Source organism: Tachypleus tridentatus, chromosome 8, assembly GCF_004210375.1.
Source record: "Tachypleus tridentatus isolate NWPU-2018 chromosome 8, ASM421037v1, whole genome shotgun sequence".
NCBI lineage: Eukaryota > Metazoa > Arthropoda > Merostomata > Xiphosura > Limulidae > Tachypleus > Tachypleus tridentatus.
The window spans coordinates 25,210,866-25,231,850 of NC_134832.1; the positions used below are offsets into that span (position 1 = coordinate 25,210,866).

Sequence of the window (20,985 nt, forward strand, 5' to 3'; positions counted from 1 at the left end):
TTTCTTGAGTATTTTTGTCTCTTTTGGGAGAGGGTACTTGCATGTCTTGCCTTCCATAGGCTTTGGTTCATTTTCCTCTTGATTTGTTGGTTTTCTTTTAAGACCTTCTACCTTACACCTCCTTTCTTATTGTTGTATTCATATCAAGGGGCTTTTGATGGGATACACTCTCCTCCTTCCCTACATGTTGTGATGTTTGCCATTTTTGGTTCTTTCCCTCCACATGTGGCTTCTTTGCTTTTAAGTTCTTCTGGTGTGGGACACTGTCTTGTATTGTTTATTTAGCATCCACTTCTAATAGGGGATCTACTGTTGGCTCTTTTTCTCCATCAGACCATTTTTTTCACTTCTGTGCATTTAGCAGTATGTGGGGTATCTCAGATGATATATTTTATATTTTGGTTGTTTTTTTCTTTCATTCTAAGCAGTTAATTCATGTTCCATGTCTGGCACCTTCCCATCTTTTTCCTGTAATGCTTACAGGTTTCTCTGTTTTTTGTGGATGCTTGATGCTGATTGAATTTCTAGATAATTGGTCCCACCTTAATCATTTCTTCATTCTTCTTTGTTTTACTATATAATTTTTCATTACAGTCATGTAGACAATTTCTGCAGGACTAAGAATGCCCATGCTACATGTTCTTATTTTCATTTCTTGGGATGCTATCCTAGAATTTTCTCCTTGCATAATTTGATACCATTTTCATGCTTTGCCCTTCAAACTTGTTTTGGTTCTGTATGTCTTTTGTGAGGCAGTCTGTTCTTTATCTATTTTGGGGGATTTTACTTACACCACTACTTGGTTGTTTGGCTTTGATTAGCTCCTGTCAAATGGGATGATCATAGAATACTCACCTACCAACTTACTTATGCAGCTTGAGTGATTGGGTTTTCCAGTTGGTAATGTATTTTCTATTCTCTACCTAATACTCTTATCTATTTGAAAAGTTTTTGGTTTTTTTTTCACACCCATCTATGTCAGGACCATTCATTCTCCTCTTTGAATGCTTTTAATAGGGTTTCTGTTCACCATGCCATTATGAATAACTATCTTATTGCTTGAAAGGTTCTAATGCAATGGTAGGTGTAGCTTTTATGGAAGCAGTTTTTTCTTTTGGTATGGTACATTTGTGATTACACAGAATTCATGTTTTTTTTTCTAGGGTTCCTTTCGATTTCACTCTTAACTTTCCTCATTTTTTTCTTCAACTATTTGCATCAGTGGTTTAACATATCTCCCACATCATTGAGTTTACCATTTCCATCACCTTATTTGGATTTGTTTTTCTTCCCTGATGCTCATTTCTAAAGATATTGAACATGGATCAATCGGCAGATGGCTTTAGGGCAATGGTTTATGGAAGAATGTTTTAACCATGTTAACACCCTAGCTCTTCTGGCAGTCCAGTGCCCTTTACTTCACTTTATTCTTCTTGCCTGTATTTGAATAAACATTTTTATTTCAATTGTTAAATGATGTTGACTTATACTCTAAGGGGGCACTTTTTACTCTTGGTGTAGACAGTGGATCTCCCTTTAAGAACTTGCACGTGACATGTTTTTTGGTATGTTGTGCCCTAGGTGCTTTCATTCTCAGTGCTGATCGTCTTTCCACTCTTAACACACTTTCTGTTAACAAGCAGCTTCTTGATCTTAATATTTTCAGTAGCTCTGGGAAGCATTTGAATTCTTTCTTGATTCCAAGTTACCTCTTTTGTTTTTGGTTTCAGGTTCATCATTCACTAGCCCTTGCTATTGATGTGTTCAAACAAGATTAGATCCAGTTTACAACTTTGTTTTTTCATTCTGTCAGTCTTCTTCCTAAGATTATTTTGATCATCCATGTTCCTCTGGGTCAGGTCTTTCTGACTGATCCTTTTTGACCAGGACCTGTTTGGTTTTTTTCAATTGTTGCAGCTTGATATGCTCCTTTTATCCTGAATCAGTTTTACTAACCTACAATTTGGGGCCTCATAGAATTTTATTTTATTTTTTTCATTTTGTTTCTTGCCATCATTTATCTCTTCGTAATTAGATTTGTGTGCTTTTCTCTGTCACATACAAGAATATGGGTTGTTGTATTGTTTTCAAGGATTTTTTCTGTTGAGTTCATTTCATGCAGTTTCATTCCCATAAACTGCTCGTTTGTGAGTTTTTGCCCTTCCTCCTTTGCCCATTTGGTTCAGCTTCTGATTTGATAGGCCTTTTATTCCTTCACTGCTTCTTTTCATAATCGATTCTTGGTGTCTTCATTCCATTCAGGCACCTTACCTTTTTCCTGCATTTCATCCTGTCATCTGTTTGAGGTTCCTATCTATCAAACACTGTGATTACACTGCAAATGCTCATCTCCCACACACTTTTTGGATAGCTGTTTCTTCCTCATCAAAGTATTGTTGGCTACAAAATGCACAATGTTCATTATAATCACATGAACTAGATATGGTGTGTTCAAGATTGCCAGTAGGTTAGGTTATTCCTATCAGTATCTTTGTTTTATAAATATGCATATTCTGGACTGTACTAACTCATGAATTTTATGAGTAAAGCAGAAGGGAATTACAGTTCATCCCTAATATTGAATAAATTGGGTTTCATCTGTTTTTCAAAATAGGGTTTTGTTGGCATTACACTGTTTCCCACGTGAACCTTCTTCCAGATTCTCCACAATATCCTCCCCCAACCTTTCTGTTTCTTCCAGTAGAGTTAAAGAGTACTTACCACTTTTCAGTTATATACTGCCAGGATGGTGGACCATTAAGGTATCCTCCTAAATGAGAGATGTTCAGTATAAATAGTAATGACTCCATTCAGTTGAGAGTAGGATGGTGGTGTTCTTCTGGCATAGATAATGAGATGTCCTCCAAATGCTCCATTTCTGCATGGGTTTGTCAGAGGGGATGCTGTAGCTTTGAAGTGTGCTATCATAATGATTGGGATCCCTCATTCTACCTCCACATGATGTTCTGAAGTGTGGTGTGATTGGGATTCTTCTATCCCCAAAGGATGTTAGTTCTCAGTGGTTGAATTTTGGAGTTAACTGAACCAGTAAGTTCTCACATATGCTCATTGTGTTCTTGATCCCTTGCTTAATTCACTTTGAATGCATTACCTTAGTGTTGTGGGTCATGGTGGGTGCACTTGGTAGTTGCTTCACTTCATCCTTTCATGCAATCTCTCAGTGCTTTTATGTCAGTGAGATTGCTGCATTTGAGATGATTCTAGTCTGTTTGATTTGAGGGGGATATATATGTATTTCTTTCTGCTCGCATGTGCCCTCTTCAGCGAGTGAGTGGTGGGATTTCTTCCTATGATTAGCTGAACTTGAGGTAGTATGATAATATTTCCTACCCTTTCATGAATGTCATTTCCTGGATGTTGAGTTTGGATTGTACTTGAATTACCAAAGGTATGGTCTTTGTTTTACCTTCATGCAGATGCTAGTTCCTGGTGGTTAAGATTTGGATGCTGTTGACTTGCTGTGTATGGTCTGTCATGCCCTAGCCACTCTACACTTTGAGACACGTAACTTTGTTTACTTGCATTGGGATGTGCTCCTCAAATTTGTCCACCTGGGTCAGTCTCACCTTTTCCACATCTGAGTGAAGAATATACTTGTTATAGAAGTGGTGCAGCCCTCTATATATCCACTTATTAGAAGGTTCCCTTTTGGAGGTGACCTTCAGACACTTTTTAAGTATGCTTCTATTTTCTCCCTTGCACTGGTCTTTCCAACTATTCAGTGTAGAATTCTAGTTATGTATGTGAGTGGAAGTAAGGTACCTTGTTTGAAGTTATAATTTTCCTGCACTGAAATTATATTTCCAACAGGTACTTACTTCCATTCACACTTCCGCCCTTCTTCCCCACTGTCCACCAGTGCTCAGTTTTCTGCCTCAATTTGAAGTGATAGATAAGTAGAAAAATATAGGGTGAGTCACATGAGTTATATGCATGGTGGGGGGGGGCATGTCTATTGGTGGAGGTTTATTGAATGATGATTTGCTTGTGTGAATCAGTTAAACCATGTGAAAGGCTTATGACATGAGGGAAAAAATTACAAATAGAAGTCAGCACTGAACAAGAATAGCTATGTATGTGAATGGAACTAAGTACCTGTTGGAAATTATTTTCAGTGTAGAAAAATTATAACTTTTCTTTTATGAAATATTTTGACCCACATTATACTTCATATGTAAAGCAAATTATAATCTTGTGCAAACTAGTGTTATGATGTCAGTTTGTGTCAGTGATGCTTTAAGAATATTTGGTGCATTAGTTTAAAATTTTTATACTGACTACATAATTCACAACCTGATTTATTTAAGTTTTAGTAGATTGCAAGAAAGGCTGGAAAGTTGGGGGTAGGGGGTGTAAAGGAAACTTCTGTCACCATGAGCATTTGTCATTGAGTTGTGAAGAAAAATCCTTCAACACAAAATAGATTTTGAGATTAATGCTGCCCGATTCCATTTATCATACAAAATTTAAATATTAAACTTGCATATAATTGTTAATTTATTTGATATTTTAAAATGAAACAAATCATTTGATAGTATAGTATAGTCCTTGCTTGCGTTTTATGACGATTGAGATTAAAACAATTCCAAGATTAAACCATTTTTGTTAACACATGCAGAAAATTGCATAAACAGATAAACAATGCTGTATAATCACTGTTTTTAAGTTGACAATGACTCCTTATATTTTGTTACCTGATTTAAGGAAAAAAATTCTTAGTAAAACCTGTACACACACAAACATGTATATCTTTAACATCAGAAATTTAGGTTGTAATGATGGTCCTTAAAGACAAACAAAAGTGTATAGAATTAAATGCTTTTTCACTAGTAATCACAAGAAGTAATTTAAGTGCCTTGCTGTTTCTATCTTTTAAAGAATACTGAACTTATGGACAAAGGTAAATTTATTGTAGCATGTAAGGGTTGTTTAACAAATGCATAAGTTTGCACAAATATTTAAAAACATTAGTAAAAGAGCCTCACTTTTAGTAGATATAGTACTTCTAACTTTCTGAAGATTTGTATCAGTTTGTCAACAGATATTTGCTGATAGGCTGGTTCAAAGTGATTGCTTAGTGAAACTTACTTGCACCATATACATACTAGTTCATGAATATATATATTTTTAGTTGCACATTTGACATAATTCAAACAGTAAGCCTTCTAGTGGAAGAGCTCACAGCAACAAAATTTTCATCACTAATATGATTAGCAATACACTTATAGTTGAATGAGAGAGAGAATTTTTAATCTTACTTGTGAATAAATCAATAAACTTTAAACAAAATCAGCCATAAATCAATGCAATGTTAGGTTTCAACAGTACAGTTCTTGTGTGTAAATTACAATTTCCAATGTGTTTGTTCATCAGTCATAATGTTTTCACTTGTATAGTTATGTAGATAAGACATTAAGTGTCGGCTGTACTTATCAATATGTCATTAAACTTTCAGATATACAACTGCATAGAATGTTTCAACTGTACTGGTACATAATCAGTAAGCTTACAGTTGCACAGATACATATAGACCAAACAGTAAGTTTTGAGTGAAGTTGTACATAAATAAACTTTCAGCTGTACAAGTAGCTAGGGAAAACATTATTTTCAACTCTACATTTACTGAAAGCAAACTTTTTGTTCTATGAATGCATTGATCATACAGTAAATTTGGAAATTTTCATGTATATGGAGCAATAAACTTTTGTTTCTATAATTACACTATGTAACACAAATTTTGTTCCTGGATAGTATGTACTATTTCGTAATTGCTTATGTTGTAAAAGTACAGAAAATGGCCATTATTCCCTTCAAACTTTGTTTTTGTGACCTGCATAATGAAATTAACCTGTTTTCTGTGTAAAAATGGACAAATTTTGCACATTCTAATTTACATAAGGTCTGAATAAAACAACATATGAATCAAGATTTACATGTATTTGTACTCAAGTTATACAAAAATGAACAAAAATGTTTAGAAGTTAGTATTTTTTTAAGATTTGCAGCTGTAATGTAAACCACTTTCATGTATCAGCCCCCAAATATAGTTTCTCATCATGTTTTCATAATACTCTCCTTGGTAGCGGCATTCAAAGTCTAGTTTTATCTTCGTGGAAGTGCTTGCCTTGCTCCTCTGAGTATGATCCCATGTTCTCCTTGAATTCATCAAGATGAGCATCAAGGATATGGACTTTCAGGGACATCCTGCAGCCCAGTTTGCCATAGTTGTCCACCAGAGCCTCAACCAGTTCCACATAATTTTCGGCCTTGTGATTGCCCAAGAAGCCCCAAACTACTACGACAAAGCTGTCCCAAGCTTTATTTTTCTTCTTACTGAGTTGGGGAATCCTGTGCACTCCAGTATCTTCTTTATTTGTGGTCCAACGAAGACATTAGCTTTGACCTTTGCTTGGGGAAGAAGTCTCAAAGGTACTTGAAGGCTGCAGACCCCTTATCAAGAGCTGTGACAAATTGTTTCATAATATCTAATTTTATGTGCAGTGTTGGGAACAACACCTTCTGGAGGTCAACTAGAGGCTCACACTTAACATTGTGCCTCCCCACAGAAAACTCTGTCCATTGTGGCCAGTGCTTCCTGTTGTAGTGTGCTGCGGTGTCCCTGCTATCCCAAAGGCAAAGATAACAAGGAAACTTGGTAAAGCCTTCTTGAAGACCCATGAGGAATGCCACCATTTTGAAGTCTCTGATAGCCTCCCAGCCATACTCATCATACCTCAAGGCTTCTAGCAAGGCCTTGACGCTGTTGTATTTCTCTTTTGAGGTGTAATGAACGAGCCAGGGGAAGAGACGAATACTTATTCCCCTTATGGAGTACCACAGCTTTGAGGCTTTTGGATGCATCTGGAGAATGCTTGCAGCTTCTTGATGACATCTCTGATAAAATCAGATAGGTCTGTGTGTTCACTTAGGCAGCTAGGACTAAACTAATATATATATATTGCTATGGAAAATTCTATAAGGTTCCTGAAAATTCTCATAAGTTCTACAACATCCTAGAAAGTTCTTGAAAATTCTCTATCAGCTACTCAGCACTGAATCTACCTTGAATGCTTTGAAAAATGGGTAAATTTGAAAATTTCATTACCCAGGTCACAAAAGCAAAGTTTGAAGAGAAAAATAGGTCTTTTCCATTTACTTTAGGCATAAGCAATTGGGAAATAATGCTTTCTGCCCAGGAGTAAGAAAAAGTAAAAAATTTGTTACATAGTGTTATTACAGAGCAGAGGAGGTTTTAAAAGTTACATATACCTAAATATAAGTGTGAAACCAGACAGTAAGTTTAATAATCCAGTATTTTTGTATGAGGCAATGGAGATTCATTTTTATAAGCATAGCAAGCACGAAGGCAAAATGAGTAGTTTCATATGGTAATTGTAAAGAGTTTTCTCTAATAACTGAACTTGAATAAATTCTTGGTGTGTTAAATGTCACTTGCTGTGGGCTTGATATGTTGATTGTTTTAAGTCTTTTTTTTTTTTTTCTCATTGTTTTTTTTTTTCCTTGTGAATTTCTTCTGGTATTACTTTAGCATGTACAAATTTATTAAAATGCTTAATGGGTCTGTAATTGGTCATGCCAGTAATATGTAAAGAAATAAACTACCAGGTTTTAGTTCCAACATACATTAATTATTTTGTACACTTGAAGACATTGGTATGCATTTAATATATTAGGAGTACTAGTATATAAGTATAAAAACTGAATTTGCATGTTACTTATGCTATCTGGATTTTGATGTGAATATTGACAGATGTTATGTGTTGCTTATATTCACAAGCAGGTATGCGTTTGTTGTTTTAAAGTGTACATATGAATGCTCTGTATTAATATGGTTATGCTTCAATGTCAAGTACTACTATGCAAGTTTAATAACAATGACTATTTTGTGTTTTACGATATTGAGTACAAGTAACCATGCGCCATGCTATATGAAACAATTTTTTCATATATTTTGATATTAAATGTAATGAAGGCATATATTTTACTTGCTTTAGTATGCATCTGTTTTGTTATTGGGTATAGGCTTTAATGAATATACAATGCCAGTGTGTGTATGTATTGATATTCAGTTTTAATATAAATTTTATAACTAACTAGCAGTATCCATGATTTATGATCATTATTTAGTTAACTAGTATTATGACATTCAGTATATTTGTAACACAATGGGTACAAATATAGTTTTGGTAAGTAATAGTTTTCATGTTTTTGTTTACAGGTTAAAGAACTGATAAACAACTCTTTTGGTGTGATTAGAAGACAGTTTCAAGGTCTTGCATCAAATGAAATGGTTGATGGTGATGATGAAGATGACAGTAAAGGTAGAAACAGTGGAATGAATGTCATATGCCTAGGAAAATGTAGTATACTTTTAAATTCTTCATAATACTTCAGGCTATTCAACTCTTTGGTGCAGATTGCTGTATGTGGTGAGGGGGCCTCCCAGGAATGGTTCTCTTTTTTCAGTTTACCTCCTATGGGATCTAAACATCCACCTACATGTTTGCCATGTGTGGCAACCCATTAAGGGGAGGAGAAAATCTTGGTGGTAGAGGGGTATAATGCTAACACACCACTTTGGCCTTAAATTCTTGTAGATGGACTACCTTGGGGTAGCCCTCTTGGGCTGGTCTAGTTGAACTAGGGTCAACCAAGTACTAGTGTTGGGTGTTCTCAACAGGCATTGAGGACATTGTATCTGATGCTGGTGTTTGTGTATAGTATTCATGAAACCCTGGCTTTGCTGCAGTGTCCTTATTTGGCATTATAGTGCATCCCCTTGTTGGGCTCCATGGTGGGTGGAGTCAGTGGGGACCAAAAAATTTCATTTTTTATAATAAATAAAATAGTGGAAAACAATCCATAGATTCTGAGCAGCAGTCTTCAACATCTGTAACACCTGTATCTCATTTTATAATACTACATTCTCTTTCAGACAAACCTTTAGGGCAGATATCTCCCTTTTTCATTCAGAAGGGACTAGAGGGACTTGCTGGCTCTCCAAAATCAGTTAAAATGCACCTTCACTCTGGTGACATGTTGGTGGAAACATCCACATCTCAACATAGTGAACTCCTCTTGCATTCAAAGGCAGTTGGGGTTATACTTATTTATACTGACTCGCTTAGTTCTCTACTGGTCCTGGAATTGCTTCACATTAGTTCTTTCCCTGTTCTTGCTGATATTCAAAACCGACTGGCCCATTTCTCTTTAACATCTTCTTCTATCCAGTTTTTCTGGGTACCAGGCTATGTTGGTATTCACTGGAATGGGCTCACTGACACTTCAGCTTAATCTGTCTATTCTGGCACTATCACTTCTTTGCCTGTTCCATACATGGACTGTGATCCTGTATTTAAGGCTCAGTTTCGTGCCAGTTGGCAGTCAACTTGAAGTGAGCAACATGAAAACAAGCTTTTCCAAATAAAATCGTCTATTGGAATTTGGCCATTTTGCTTCCCTAAGGATCGGAAAGAGGAAGTTGTTCTAACTAGACTACACACTGGTACATCAGTTCCAGATAAAAGAAAACAATGAGTTAAAAAACTGTGACCAATGTGTAGTCTGTGTAACACTCAGGTCACACTAAGCCACATTTTACTGTCTTGCCTTTATTTTGACTCTCAATGACAGCACAATTTTAAATATGTTTTGTCCCAAGGTTTGTCCATGACATTAGACAGTGTTATTGGCATCAGTGAGACTGTCCACATTAGAAATGTTTTTAGTTTTTGAAAGGCCATTAATTTTTATAATGCTATTTAAGTTTTTTTTAACTTTATGCATTAGGCCTTTTTTAATGTGCTTCCCTTTTAAGAATCAAAGTATGTCTAGTTTAAGTTGAAATTAGAAAATGGCCATAAAGGCAAATAACTTGAAACCAGGACTCGAATGGGTAACTTCAGGTGACTTTACATTTTATCTGTTGTTTTCTGTACCGTAACTCTAAACAAGATTAGACAATTTGACTAATTTCCTAATTGCAAAAAAAAATAATCAAAATCCAAGGTTACCTCCCCTTTTTTTTTCTAGAATGACTTCATATAATAATAATAATAATAAGACACCAAGAGTTCTTTGTCTTTAAGTAGCTTTAAACTTCTGACAGTTTCCATATGTTTCCCTTTGAACCATCCCATTATAAGGAGCTGTTCACATGTTTCTTGTGAAATATTTTTATTTAATTATTTATTTTACCTAATCCAACCTTAACTAACCTAAAGTTTCCTATTTTTATACTTTAGTTACTTTTTATAATAGTACACAGGAAAAACAACAAATAAAATACTTACCCAATCTACAGGATGTTCGGAAAGTCACTGTTCACTTATATATTTATTAACAGACATGTTTCAATATAGAATACAGGAGGTAAATATGAATGACAATTATAAACAATGTTGAAAGTGACCCCCGTTAGCATCAGTACAGGCCTGGATCCTTCTTATTTTGTTTCTAAACACCTATCAGTTGCTGGCTTGAAATAGGTTGAATAAAGTACGATTAAAAAATTGCACAGTGACTTTCCGAACGCCCTGTATTTTCATTTTTACTGTCAATTGTTGATAACACTTAAACCTACTTTTTATACTAGTGGTAGTAGTACATTAAATAACTTTTATTTAATTAAATAATGCACCAAAGAACATGGGATAATAGCAGACAATGTCCCATAATTATCATGGTTGTTGTGCATTTCTGACTAGACGACAAGAGACATTACCAGTTCTTCCAAGTTATACTATATGTTTCCTTGGGGAAGCTTGTACTGAATTTTTTGTACAGAAAATATAAGATGTCATTTGATAGGTAAAAACCTTAGCTTTATATTGGTTATAAATAATATAGTATTGAATATAAGAGAGAACTATCAACAATTCCTGAAAAAGAGGATGTGACAGATAGTTGAGGCAAGAGAGGTTTGATTTTATATTTGATTTTGAAGGCTATGAAATTCACATTTTGTTTTAATAATGAAGATATTATTGAGACTAAGCTAAGTTAAATTTTGTATTTGTTGAAGTGCATAGATTAGAGAAAAAGGGATGCCTGGAGAAAAAAAAGTCACATTTCTTACACTTGGGGAAATTCAGGATTTTGATTTAGAAAATTAAGAACTTAAAACTTGTATGCAATTAAAATATGGATTGTGAGCTGTAAGTTTATGATACACTCATTGGTATAACATAACAAAAAGTAGTTTAATTACATTATGAATGTAAATCACTGAAAACCTTGTGACATGCAGTGAAGGATGCCCGTGCAGAGTTGGTTAATGATGACACACTTTTTAAACTTTTTTTTGTGCATGTCATTGAGTACTTTCAAAGTTTAATTTAGCCACTTTACTGTCAGTCCATTTTAATGAAATTTTCATCAAGTACATTACCCACACACACATATATATAGTTCAGAGTTTTATATTATCTTAATTTTTCCCTTTATTTCAAAAGAAACATTAAAAGCAGTAATGAAATTTCTGAGTTTTGTGTCATGTGATTTGTAAGATATAAATAACATCTAAATTTGGCAAAGTATAGTTTGAAGCATATGAGGGTGGTCTTATACACGTAATTATGAACATGAACTTGGTTTTTGGACATGAATGTTTGAATTTTATTTTGTTGAATGCAGTTAAAACAAGAAATATTTTGTCAACCCCATGCCCTTCCTTTTGTAGTTAATGTTGAGCTTTAGAATTTACATGAACTTTCAATATGTACAAGTGTATAGTCATTAGAAAGAGCTTATTTTATACTGTTATCCAATAGCAGGTATTTTAAAATTAGCACCAAGTTGTCATCTTCAGATAGACGTAATTGCTTGTACTGTTGTTGGTTGCTTTGTTTACAATAACACATCAATTGTTTCTTATCTAAATATTCTAGAATTAGTGTTTTAAGATTTTATATTTTAGTTAATTATGTACTTGTGTTTAAAATTCATATTTGAAAACTTTAATAATTTCAATAAAATAACCAAATCTTCAGTTCATTCTGTAACACATTAACAATAATGCATAAAGATATATTTGCCATTCATATCATTTCATCACCTGTGGATATTTGTAAATGTGTCAACATAACTAATCAAAAAAGAATGGGATAGTAATATAAAGCATTAAAAATTAACTGCAAGTAAAAAGGTATAGATTTGAAATTACACTATGTAACAAAAATTTTACTTTTTCTTTTTTCTGGGTAGAAAGTGTTATTTCCAAATTGCTTATGCTTAAAGTAAATGGAAAATACCTAGTTTTCTCTTCAAACTTTGTTTTTGTGACCTGGGAGCGTATAATGAAAACATGATGGGAGACTGTATTTGGGGACTGATACGTGAAGGTGATTTACATTAGTCACAAATCTGGAAAAACTACTCATTTCTAAACATTTTTGTTCACTTTTATATAATTTTAGTATAAATACATGTAAATATTGATTCATATGCTGTTTTATTCAGACCTTATGTAGATGAAAACGTGCAAATTTGCCTGTTTTTGCATAGAAAATAGGTTAATTTCTAAATTTCATTATCCAGGACACAAAAGTAAAGTTTGAAGGGAATAATGGCCATTTTCTGTACCTTTACAACATAAGCAATTAAGAAATAATGCATACTATCCAGGAACAAAATTTGTGTTACATAGTGTTTATATTTATAACCCAGATGAAATATTTTAAGATTATTTAACAGAGTTAAAAGGCATGTACATATTTTTTTTGGTTTCTTAATTTTAATCATTTCATTATACTGTATGTTAATGTAATAGCTAGTGTTAGTGATATGGTGCAGAAAATAGAAAATAAAATATAAACATCTATTTTAAAATAACTTTTGACATTCATTTAAGAGATTTTAGTGATTATGCAAGTGAAACGTGAAAATTGTAAGATAATAAACAGTATTTTTATACTAAAAATGAAGATTTACCTTGCAGGTAAACTACTTAGAGTGCAAATAACTCCATTAAGTAATGAAGTTTTATTAAAATTCGTAGAAAAAAACCATAACTAAATAGTTTATTTTTCTTAAACTACGTACTTTTCTGAATGCTCTTGTAAAGTTTTAAACAATTTTAGCCACTAATTTTTTTATCAGAGAAATGAAAATTAGCAATAATTACATAGTGTACACCACTTTGCAGCAGGCCATAATTACAGGGCTAAGTTGTGTCATTATTTATGTGAACAATTTATTCTTTGAAATGGATTTCCTTATTCTCAAAGAAACTGCAAAGAATTCCAACATAAATTTTACATGTTAGGTTTTAGAGACACAGTTTATTTATTTATTTATTTATTTTTGAAAGTGTTTAAAGGAAGATGTGAATGTAATTCTTTTATAGATTGTTTAGGCAGAGTATTCACAATGAAACTTTGTAGAATGGACAGCATCTTCCTGTTGTGGAGACACAAGTGGTAGAGGATGACATTTTGAAAGTCTTCCACCTTTCATCTTCAGGTCAGTGTGTGTTTTGGTGCTGACGGTCTTTTATTGTGTCCTGGTGGATTGTGGAGAACGTGTTGTGATTGGTTGGATTATTACTGTTTCTGATTGGAGGAGATATTTTCTGTAGATTCACCAATGGTAGACACAGGTTACCTCTAATCTGGAATCTCTGTTAGTGAAGGTTTAATAGTGTTGATATAAAATGATGATTTGATTTTCCTTGTCTTCCAGAATTTTTCTGTCAATGATTCGAGTTTTCTCCCAGTTTATTTTGTGTTCAGTTGACATGACATACTCTGCAATGGCTGAATTTTGTGTTTTCATGAGTCTTGTACTATCTTTATGTTCTTTTATTCTTGTCGCGAGTTTTCTTCCCATTTCTCCAATGTATGCATCATTGCAGGAGCACCCATAAAACCAAGTTTCTACAAACGTTATGTCAACAACACCTTCACTATTTGGCCCCATGATCATGAAAACTTATCAGCCTCCTTCTTAGAACATCTCAATTCTGTAGACAAAAGAATCCACTTCACTATGGAAATAGAGGAACAGAACAGTCTATCATTTTTTAACGTACTCATCAGCAAACAAGCAAGACAAATAACCATAAGTAAAAACCCATAATATAAAAAATCATTTTATATTAACACTATTAAACCTTCACTAACAGAGATTTCAGATTAGAGGTGAGTAATCTGTGGCTGCCAATTGGTGAATCTACAGAAAATCTCTCCTCCAATCAGAAACAGTGATAATCCAACCAATCACAACACGTTCTGCACAATCCACCAGGATACTCTAAAAGACCGTCAGCACTTATACACACACTGACTTGAAGACAAAAGGTGGAAGACTTTTGAAACGTTGTCCTCTACACTTGTCTTCACAACAGGCAGTTGCTGTCCATTCTACAATTATTTATCATGTGTATGTAATGTTTTTATATAATGTTATGATATGCACTTGCATGGAGATACAAATTTGAAGGTTACATAGTGCATCACATTATTGTGGTCTGTTGTTTTTCTACTGTATTAGGTGATAGTGACAATGAAGTCTCAGATGGAGATGTACAAAACAGGATTATCTATGTCAGATCTCTTAAGAAACAGGTGAGGACTGGTTTTATTCTTTTCAGTACGGAAATTATATATAAAAACAAATAATGGGGTTTGAAACTAGTTTCAAGTAAAATCTACCTGCTAATCTTTGATGTCTTGATTTATCATCTAATATAATTACATTATGATGACCAGTACTGCACAGATAACAAGGTTAGAGCTTTTACTTTTTTTAATAATTATAATTTTAAATTGTATGTATGTATGCATTACTAATGCATATTAAGAAAGTAACAGCATTTACCTTATTATCATCTAAAAAGTAGTAGTTTCAATATGGTAAGCATTTCTCTTAGTGTTGATCTATAGGCTGAAAGTACATGTATGAAATTTAAATTCATGAAAAGCTTGAATCCATACAACATATTAATTTGTGCAGTTTTTCACAGCATTTTCAATTTTTTTTTAAATGAAGGGAAAATTACTCGTATACCTTTCTTAACACCAGTACTGACTCTAGAATGTAATATCTTTACATGTTGCTTATGTTTCAGAACACTAAGAATGTCTGTTTGTATAAAAAACATATTTGTTCAATATATATGTAAAAATGGCTGGTTTGGGTTGAGAAAATTACCTCTTTCTTTCTTTGTGAACCTGACGATGACCAAAGAAGGTCGAAACGTTGTTCGCTCCTCTGCATAAAAAAATGTTCTCAACCCAAACCATCCATTTTTTACATATATTTGTTTCTACAAGTGGGTTTTCTCATCATTACTGATCATATTTGTTCAGTCTTCTATGTTATTCTTCATAGTACTATAATCCTCTGAAATATTTTACATGTAATTGTCAAATACTACCCGTTTTAAACTATGCCTTGCTAAGTGTCACAAATACATATCTGTGTTTTATGTGTCTTTCATTTTAATTGACACACAAACATTAATTCTATACAAAATACAGCAAATCAGCCATCTACATTACACTGAAGAACATTCTGATTTGAGTGTATTTATTAATAAACTTCATTTAAATGGCATTTGATATTTCATTTATATAAACCCAGTGCAATTAATATTTTGCTGTTAAAAGTTTATACTGCTTAAATATAAACTGTTTGGTAAATTACTGCACAATTTTTAGGACTACGACAATGTAATCAAACATTTTGTTCTGGTTATTAATTCTGTAGATCTAAATTTAGAGCTGAAAACAAATGTTTTTGCCTCTGGCAAATGTTGGGCAGTTACTTGCAAAAGTGTCATGGAGCAGATGTAATTAATAAGCTAACAAGAATTTACAGGAAGCATCATGCTTTATGTTTCATACTTTGCAATATGCAATCAAAATTTAGACATGTTTGTGATTGTAACTAAATGTTTAGTACGAAATTTCAAAATAAAGGTGTACAAAAAAACTCTCAAAAAACCATTTGAATATACTGCTTTTACTTATTTTAAACTGTTGTAAAAGGTTTATCTTTCAGTTACTGTATTGTTTTTCACATAAGTGGTATGTTTGCTGACTGGATATGTAGATTAATGCTTTTCCTATACAATCCTTTGATGTTTTCATATACTAAGGATGTTATTGCACTTTGGGCTGTGGATTGAGTGAATTAGTTTCCATTACTGAGATGTATTTTTTTTTATAAATGCTGATTCTTTGAATGTTGGGTTTCCAGATCAATGAAATGTGTTATCATATAACTATCTTTTGTCTTGTTCATGGAGTGGTGAGTTTGTGATTTACTGTTTTTTTCAGAACTTGAGGTGAAAATGGTATGATCCTCTTTCCAACCTCCAATGTGGCATCTGGGTTTTAGCTGTAGTTGACTTGTTCTGTATTATGTGTTGCACCCTAACCTCTCTACACCTAGTAGCAATTCCTTTTACTTTCACCTACATCCCATTAATTTAATTTATGGAATTGAGATTTGTTATTTGCTGATTCGGATCTTTATCTTACCATTATTCTCTCCCATATGTATGTGCTTCTCCTCTTTTTCACCCATGTCTGCAACTGTTAACCACTGAAAAAACTCCAAGTGATAGTGATAGTTCAGTAGAGTTGAATAGAGGAAGACATGTGAGTCAGGACTATTGGTTGCATTCTTATTAGTGGATGATTGTCACATTATAATTTACATATGAGATGTATTTGAACCAGTGGATTGTAAGGTACATGGGAGCTTAAAGGTAGTGGCATGTGAAAAACATTTTTGCATATAGAAGGGAGCACAGAACAAGAATTAATATTTAAGTGAGGGGAAATAAATATTTACAGGAAATATATTTTTGGCATAGGAAAATTATAAAATTCAAGTCTTGTATAAAAGTTAAAGTTCTATATTCTAGAAGCTACTGCTCTGATATAGTATTCTGGAAGTGTCTGTATTATGTTAAACAACAAAATTTGTGTGTTTTTATAAAGCCTGAACATCTACCAGTGTAATTACTCAGTGCTAGTGCATTATTACAAATTATTCTTCATCTTGAATTCTAGATATTTTTTTTTTATTGGCTAATTTGATTTGTGAGGTAACTGTGAATAATGTAATTTGTGATGATGAGAAACTTGTTTGAAGTAAAAGTGTATTCTCAAGATGGCTGGTGTGGGCATTAAAACTTTAATTAAAATAAAGTGCAGAACAACTTTTTGACCTTCTTAGGTCATTTTCAGGTTAACCTGAAGATTATTTGATGTCAAAATGTTGTTCTGTACTTTAATTAAAATAGTTTTAATACCCATACCATCCATCTTGAGAATACATGAGTAATGTACTTGTTATATTTACTGTCAATGACTTCAATTAAAAACAGAAGAGTTTGCCAAAATGATATTCTAATGACTTCTCTTTATTTGTATCTGTACTCATTCTGTCTGTACACTTATATTTGTTAGACTATCTCTATGTCTGTGTAACCAATAGCAAGTAAATTTCACTTTATATCAGTTTAAGTCAGTTTATATGTGCATGATTAGTTTGTCTTTCTGTTCGCCCACCTATATATCAACCCACTTAGCTGTAGAAAAGGTTTGTTTTTTGTCAGTCATTCCTGTGTTTCTTTTAACATGGGTGAAGTTCACTGTTTATGTGGAATTATGTATTTCTTGCTCATCAAAATGTAAGATATATTGAGACTGTTAAGTTTCGAGTTTTGTTGATTTTAACCAAGACGGCTGAGAGGTGGGTGAAAGGTCAGTTAGTTAAATTTTGATTTAATACAGATCTCAAAAGCACGGTGTTTAAGAAAAATAGAATTATTTGAGAGTTAAATATTGTAGAGAATTTGTATATTAAAGGAAACTAGTTTTTACACATTTCCCAAAGCATGCAATGTGTATATAAATATTTTAACAGTAAGATTAGTTTTATATATTCATCTAAAATGTTTTTACAGGTTTCTTATGCAAAGGGACCTGAGAGCAATTCTATATTTTGCTCTGTAATTCTTGTTGCAGTTCGTAAAGATGCACAAGGTCAGCCTCAACCTTATGTTGCCTTAAGATATCCTAAACAGGTAAATAATTTTTTTTCTTAACTTTGAATATTTTCATATGCACTACATCTAGTAGGAACTAGTTTATGAATACTAAACTTTTATGTAGTGGTTGGATCAGAGACAGTCTGAGTCATTATTGCTTATTTTGTATATATTTGGTTAATTCTTTTTTACTAATAAAATTAAGTTGTTGTATCTCTTTACAAATGTATGTGCAAGTAGACACGTACAAGTAAATCACATTATCTGTTAAAATAAAGTACTGAACAAAATTATATTACCAGTAGAGCTTGGCAGTTAGAGGTATTTACTAGTCAGTTAATTGATAGTGTCATTAATCTTCTCAAATAAGGTAAGTCAAAGTATGCATGTCCTGACATTTTAGAGCTATGTTCAAAGTGAAGTTAAACTACTTTATTGTTGGTGTATATCAGTAAACTGGGAATCAAAATTTAATTAATATATCAAATGTAAATATTATATAAGTTTTGAGTTCCTATTTTTATTATAAAGAAATATTTAAAAAATATATCCTCAGTCTACCATAGTTATGAGGATTGTGACATTTTTGTTCTCTAGGTCTTCCTCCTCCTCTTTCTGAAGTATAGAATTTAACATAAATTGCTCATTAGAATACAAATTTAACTAAGGCAAATTATAATTTTATTTCCTTCAATCTTCTTTGTTATGGAGACATACTAGAACGTCAGACCCCTTTGTCACACCCATCTCAGTGTTGCTGACATTTTTTTTTTTTTTTTTTCTGTAAGGAGTGATCACTCTTAGAATTCTGTGGGTGAGAGTAATTTCAATTTTCACAAAGTGCAGCAGTAACATTTTATAATAAAAAGTACTATCAAAAGGTGAAATTTTTACAGGATTACTTCAGCAATTAAAATCACCAGATATAGTCATAATAAACACAAAAAACGTTAAATTTTTTTCTTTTATTTCTTTACACAAAATTGGATCATTCACGAGTGCACCAAGAGAAACTTTTGGCAGTAAGAGAATGCTTATTTTTTGCAGCTCTACTGAGTGAAGTGTGCAGAAAGTTACAATAATCTGTCTATTAATTACTGTAATTAATTAAACTGTCTTGAGCTATATTTGTTTTTCCACTGCATTAAAAAAACTGTTCAGTATTTTTTAAGGCCACAAATGGCTGATCTTTGGTCAAGAATTAACCAGTATGTACCTCATTTTATTTTTCAAAATTACCAGTAATTCTCTGAGGTTTTATAATATATCATTTATAACCAGTACAAAAGTTTTATTCTATCAGATGATGGTATAATGCTGTATTGCCAAATTTGTCTTCAGTTTATCTTGTGATATTCAGATCAAGTAGCTGAGGGAATCACCTTAAGCAGCATTTGTATAATTCTTGAAAATACTTGGATATTCTTGAATTTTGGAATAAATTTTTAAGTCCATGAATGTGCAGCTTTTTTAAAATATTTATTCTATCCTTGACTCTACTTGAATTTTGTGAAACTGAGAATGAAATAAAAACTAAGCATATATTTTTGCAGGTTCATTGTATTTTTTATTTTTTTTTAACAAGAACATAGAAAGTTTTTAATACTGATTAAGTGGGTATCTGGTAATTAAGATGAGTGGTTACCCTGGTTTTGTAATTAATATAAATGGAGCTCACTTAATTCAAACTTCTTGGGACGAGAGAAAAAGTTCAAATAAAGGGAAATTTTGGTTAACCAAATCCTTATGAAAATGTCAAGGAAGGTAACTGTGTGTGTGTATAGTCAGTGTTTAAAAAAGGAAAGTAAATACACATATGTTAAATTATTTATTTTTTCTACTTAAGTCCCTTGTCTACAAAAATAACATCTAATCTCACAAGATGTGAGCATTAAATGACGTACCACACGAATAAAAATTAAAACATTAAACATAATGGATATATTTTATATCTATTCACAGATCTATATTAACATAGCAAAGAGCTCACAAAGTTAATAAAATTTGAATTTTCATATTCCATATTTATTGACGTTAGTCGTTTTGGTATTCTGGTTTTTATCAACTTCTTCTAACAACTTTAATTTTGTTTTGATATTAAGTGTATTATACTGTATTTTTACGATCCTTCTGTCAACTGCTAAGTCTTTGTTTGAACTCTATGAATGAATTGTTATAAAGGTAGTAAACAACAAAATTGAAGGTAAATCAGATACATCTAAGTACTGTACCAGTGAAAACTAACATGCTTAAATCTATACACACTCTAGACAGCCCCTACTGGGTTGCATATGGATATTGGAATTCACTCTTAAAAACCTTGGTAAAATTGGTATTTGAACTTAGATTTGTATGCATTATCTGAGGTATTTTTTATTTAACAGAAGTTTTTACTTTTTAGTAAGAATTAAGCATGTTTTCAAAAAAGTAATAAAAAAGGAAACATTTGGGACTTTTCATTTTAGTTTGATTTATCCACAGTTTCAAATAATTATGTTTGTCTTAAATGAACTCCAATGTATATCCTGTTTTATTAAAGGTAACCACAGTGTTTCTTTTTGTGAAAATACAGTGTAGTCATTCAGAGTGAAATCTACTTAGTATATTAAGAGTTGTTACCATAAATGTGACACTTACTATTTTAACAATGCATAGCTTGCTAGAAAAGAATGTTGTGACTGGCTTAGAAAAAAAAAAGATTCTACTTACAAAGAGTACTGTTTTCTATGCATAAAATACATTGATATTTCTACTGTGGAGGAGTTGGCATTAAACAGCCACTTAAAAGGGGGGGAAAAAAAAATTCCACACTTATTAAGTCAAGCCAGCTGCTAATAAAATAGGCATCTTTTTAATTCAAAAGTCTTCTTCTACTGGTAATGTAACCCTTATTACTGGCTCTTAGCATTATTGAGGCATGTCTAACACTAATGCACCAA

The 20,985-nt window shown here is 32.6% G+C and overlaps 1 protein-coding gene across 4 annotated transcripts in view; it reads left to right on the plus strand.

The window, feature by feature from the left end:
• The window catches only part of LOC143258700 (uncharacterized), a 46,825-nt gene that overhangs the window by 12,541 nt on the left and 13,299 nt on the right, over nt 1-20,985 (plus strand). For all 4 annotated transcript variants that reach the window (XR_013032460.1, XM_076518129.1, XM_076518127.1 and 1 more), the window contains exons 4-6: nt 8,261-8,363; nt 14,533-14,606; nt 17,963-18,082. Coding sequence is in view for 3 of the 4 variants with exons in the window: in XM_076518129.1 (XP_076374244.1) it covers nt 8,261-8,363; nt 14,533-14,606; nt 17,963-18,082 (297 nt within the window). In the remaining variant the exon portion in view is untranslated. The remainder of the gene's footprint in view (nt 1-8,260; nt 8,364-14,532; nt 14,607-17,962; nt 18,083-20,985) is intronic.